Source organism: Nanorana parkeri, unplaced genomic scaffold (genome assembly GCF_000935625.1).
Source record: "Nanorana parkeri isolate BGI_ZX_2015 unplaced genomic scaffold, ASM93562v1 scaffold525, whole genome shotgun sequence".
Classification (NCBI taxonomy): Eukaryota; Metazoa; Chordata; class Amphibia; order Anura; family Dicroglossidae; genus Nanorana; species Nanorana parkeri.
Window position 1 is genome coordinate 417,272 of NW_017306793.1, and position 5,089 is coordinate 422,360.

The window sequence follows — 5,089 nt, forward strand, 5'->3', positions numbered from 1 at the left end:
GTAAAGAAAATTTTCCCCCCCCCCCCCCCCCCCCCCCTTTTTTATATGGGCTTTCAGCATGTACCTGTAGAGTATATAAAATCAAAGTATTTAAAAGCTAACTTTTTGGGTTGTTGGCTGCCTGCAATTTGTCTAGCCATGCCACAGAACATGTTTTCTGATTTTTGATTACATTCAAGTAGCCCTTAAAGCAATGTATGCACTGGTTATTGGTCAAGGCCAACACTTGGGCTGTTGATACATTGCAGGGAAATGAAAACCTAACCTGCACGCTTTGGGTTTGCCTTGGGTGCCATTCTAACACAATGCTATTAGGAACTGAAACTCGCTTAAATTGAACACTTTTTTTTTTCATTTTGTTCAACTTTTCGTGTCATACATTTTTTTTTTTGACAATTTATTATATGCCGAAAGATTATATTTAGTCTTCAGCCCATTACCTGGATTATGTTTTTTTATCCTGTACACTAACAAGATCCCATGCTTGCAATTTTTTTATCTTTCGGTTTCTTCATCCAGCAGACTTGTTACTTTGCGTTTTTTTGGGTTTTTTTGCTTCCGGCTGTCTTTATTGGCAGTTTTATAGTGCATTTTACTTTTTTTCCATCTTGGGTAAAAGGCAGCGATTGTAGCCACTTACAAGGCATCCTTGCTTATGTTGGCTGTAATGCACCAGAATATTTACTTCCATTTATGTTCATATTTTATTGCCCAAAAAGTCAAACAAATTTGTTCTGGTACAGGACACGAGTTCTGACAATGAACACCTGCTCCTGAAGTGCAAAGGCGGTGAAACTGCGCTGTTTTGATATCAGAATTTCTCACCAACCGTCCATAATTATCAGCATGTACAAGTACACCTTCATTGCTGGTTGACTAGAGGTTCTGCTACAGTTTTACCTATGAGACAGCCAAGTTGTTGACTAAACTTATGGCAGTTGCAGTCATTTTATTGTAGGTGGGTGCCATACAGTCTCTTCAGTTTTAACCAGTTTTGCATAATGGCTTTTGTAGCAGTGGAAGACAATTTGCAGGATAATCAACTGAAAAATTTGAGTTTTGTCCATGGCAACCTGTATTTATATCTGAATCAATAAAGTACATCAAGGAGAAAAATAGACCCTGTTGCCAAACCTATTTTAAAAATACTTCCCGTAAGATTATACCTGTAAGTGCTTCGCCCACCTTCCTGGATGTGATTCCGGTAGCCTCAGATGTCACCTAAAGTGAAGTTCTACAGAAGGGGTAGCCAAACTTTGTCCCTCTGGCTGTGGTCTAACTACAAATTCTTCTTGTGACTTGAAGTTCCACAGGTTGGCTACCCCCTGTTCTGTAGTATTCCCCATCATTTCTCTCCAGCTACAGGGAAGGCTGAGGCAGAAGAGGAAAGGGCTGTGATGTGCTAAGAGGGAATGGTATGTGCTAGGGAATTGTCTCTTCTGAAGTAGTCAAATTTGCTTGCAGGTTTTTTTGCGCTTTCAGCTGCAATTTTTTTTCCTATTAAACCTGCAATGGGCCATTGCAAGTGTTTAAATAGGAAAGAAATTGCAGCTGAAAGCACAAAAAAATGTATTTTAAATGTTTCCTTTCAGTGCTACTCATTTCCATGAATTACCTTTTTAAGAAGAGTTTCTTTAAAGCTTTGTACTGTAACATACTGTGCAGGGGTCCCACATTCAACAGATGAGCAAAATGTGCTCTAGCAGTCTAAATGTATTTTGTATTGATTTTTAAAACCCACAAAGGGCTGAGCAGGGAGACCCTCCTTGGTCTGTATGGGCTGTTGAAGTGGGGGTTTTTTAAAGGTCAAAATCCTTTTCTGAAAGGTAACAATGTGAAAAACTTAGTAGTTGCCATTTCGAAACTCTCCTGAACTCTCCTGAAAAGACTTGCCTGGCTGTCAAGCAGACCATTTTTTTCCCCTTCAATACTAGAATTGTCCTGTAACTTGCTATTATAAGCTGCTGTAAGCTGAGACTGTTTATCTGTGTACTTGTTCCAGGTCACTCAGAGTATTGAAGCCAGCTGGTCAACAGAATAGTATAATTTTCAGAAATTGGTAACGAATAGCTGTCCACCTGATATGTAAATGGGATAGTTTACTGGTAACTTGCTTATTAGTACAGTATTTGGTGGAATTGAAAATCCTTTGCATGAACAAAGTGGCACTACTGCTTTCACTTAGTGTTCCATATTCTTTCTGATTTATTGCAGGCCCCAAGGATTATGGGAGCACACCTGACCAAGGTAAGGGGGTGTAGAGGTAAAACAAAGGTGGGTTATCTGAGGATGTCAACTTGGAGCTGCAAGTGCCCGCTGAAAGCAAGAGGTCAAGTAGTCATACCTTTTTTCATTGCATTAACCTCCCCTTCATCACCACCTAAAGCATCCTATTGGATTTTCTCTCATCTGATGAGGAACACAGAAATTTAGTTACAGGATGTACTGCTGTCTACAGGAGGTTGGGTAACTTGCAAACAAAGTTTAAGCCTGCCTGTATAACCCTCTACCCAGCAAGCCTCAGTTTTTTGGGGGGTTTTTTGCCATTGTCCTAGGATGTTGGATCCCCCCTGTAAAGCTCTGCTGAAAAGTCCAATTTTTGCTAGCCTTTCTTCGAGGTTTTATTTTTTTTTTTTTCTTGGTGACTTCAGTCAAGAATCCCAAAACGCTTCTTAAGCTAGTTTCCCCATAGCTATCTGGTTTGGTATATCCTCAGCTGTAGCTTTGAAGGTCATACCTGGACCCTGCGGGACTGGTTGGTTGTGGGGCTAGCATGCAATGTGACCTTGGTACACAAATGTCTGGAGAAAATGCAGAGCCCAGGGCACAGTTGGCCATGGAGCACTTTCCTGGTCCAGAGCTGTGGCACAGCCTCAGGTGTGACCCTGTATCTGAAAAGGCACTTGGTGAGTAAGGCCATACAGGGTGAAGGATTGAGAGTTACCTGACTGCTACACTGTTAGGTGCATTTTCTAAATTCCAATCATCGCTGGTTTACTGCAGTGAGGGTTAAGGCTGTGGGATTGAGCGTGGATTTCATATACTAGGTGGAGTGCTGTGCATTCCCAGAGCTCTTTCCCACCATTCAGCATTGAAGTACTATCCTGCTCCTTAAGCGCCATATGACTCACCCAGACTTATTCCACTACCTGCCTACAGTGACTTGGTCACCCCCAGCTGTCTGAAGCCATCGGCACCAGCTGCCCGGGTTTGTGAATACTTGAGGTCTTGCCTCAGATTGTAGCTAGCCCCAGTCTGCTACATGGCATAGTATGTATTTTCAAAGACATACAGAGCACAGGCCAACTGCTACAGGTGACCTTGGTCCAAACTCCGCTAGTGGTTCTGGAGACATTTATTTTGTAACCCTTGAAGGAACCAATGCCTGTAGTCTAGAATCTGGGACCTCAATTATAGTGTCTTCATTAGTTGGGTGAGACTGTGGCTTCCCTATGTCCAGAGGGTCCTCTGTGTCCACTATAGACTTGCCCAGTCACGGGAGCACTTTGCACATAGAGATTCTAAATGTGAATCAATGCCATCCCAGGAAGCAACCCTAAATCAGACCAGGCCCGAGGCCCTAGGTACCATTTCTAATTAGAGTCCCAACAGTCTTGGCCGAGCCTGTGTTGTTTTTTTTTTTTAAGCCAACTGCAAATGTCTCCGGATTTACAAGTGGTTGTTTCTAATCTGAATGAATGTAGTGTGTTCTACCCTGCATCTAGAGGCTCAAACAGTTGCAGTCACTCCTTAGATCCCAGTTTGAATTGACTGTAGTGACTCTGGACACAGTTTGACATCTTAGTCAGACAAATGGGTAGAATCCCTTATAGGCCCCTGTTTTATAGAATGGTTCACCACTTCTTCTGCTTGGTCTGATTTTTGTTTTTTTACTCTACAGATGGTGTGTTAATCCATCTGGATTTGGTAGATGGCTGGTTAGCTCTTCAGTCTATTATTCAGGCACATTGTTCAGATGGAAGTTTTCACTGGGTGGCGTGGTAAAAGCAACAAACACCATAATGATCCTTATGGGAACTGCTTTGACCAATTTGAAAAGCACGGTTTTGCAGAGCGATTCTCCTCATCTAGGCTTCAAGGCTTTGGTCCTTCAGATTCCTTTAAAATGTGGTTCCCAAATCCCCTTTGGGCAACACCTCAGTTCTACGCCTTTTGGATGGCTCAACTGTTAGTAGATTCCTGTGTTCCTTTTTAATAGAGAATCTTTTTCTACTGCTTGCTCACAAAACAGGCATGTTGAGTAGAAGGGTTCTTCAGGGACTGGCTTACAACTTTTTCTGTTTTGCCAGTGTCCCAACCTCCTGTAAGGAGCAATATATGCTGACTTCCTGAATTCGTGTCCCTCAATGGACTCTAAGGTTTTGTACTTCCCGTAAAATCTTTTTATTTTCCACTTCTAAGTTGGTGGCATAAATGCATGCACCAGCCAATATAACGTGCAGTGTCTAAATTACATGTGTAGGTCTTTACTGGACAATGCTTGGGTACGATGGGTGTCTATGGGTATGCAGATGGTGACCATTGAAAATGGGGTAATTTGCATAATGACATTTCAGGTGGTTGCAAGTGGAGGGGACAATGCCTAAGGGAAAAGTTGTGTGTTTTTATAGAACAGGTTTAGACGGCATAAGCTAAGTTTATATCCTCTGAGATACCCATAGATTTATTAGTTCTTGTTGATGTAGGAGGTTTTGTAGACACCATATAACACTTTACCTTTTACCCCTCCCCAGATGATGGAGACAATTCTGACAATAATACAATATTTGTGCAAGGTCTTGGAGAGGATGTGTCTCCAGATCAGGTGGCTGATTACTTCAAACAAATAGGAATAATAAAGGTAAGTGATTCCATCCAAAGGTCTAATCTTTAAAATCTGTGTCTCTCCAAGGAGTCTGAGAATAGAAATTAGTTCATATTAGCTTTTTAACCACTTGGTGACAGGTGTTTACACCCCCTTCCTGGCCTGGCCATTTTTCATTATTCAGCGCTGCAGTACTTTGACATTTATTCCATCATGCAACGCTGTACTTAAATTAATTTTATACCATTTTTGGGGGGGGGGGGG

General features: G+C 41.9%; 1 protein-coding gene across 1 annotated transcript in view; it reads left to right on the forward strand.

Annotated features, from left to right (window-relative positions):
* Positions 1-5,089, forward strand: part of TAF15 (TATA-box binding protein associated factor 15) — a 32,614-nt gene that overhangs the window by 19,347 nt on the left and 8,178 nt on the right. Inside the window, exons 9-10 of the mRNA XM_018561450.1 lie at positions 2,215-2,247; positions 4,755-4,861. Of these exons, the coding sequence (XP_018416952.1) occupies positions 2,215-2,247; positions 4,755-4,861 (140 nt within the window). The remainder of the gene's footprint in view (positions 1-2,214; positions 2,248-4,754; positions 4,862-5,089) is intronic.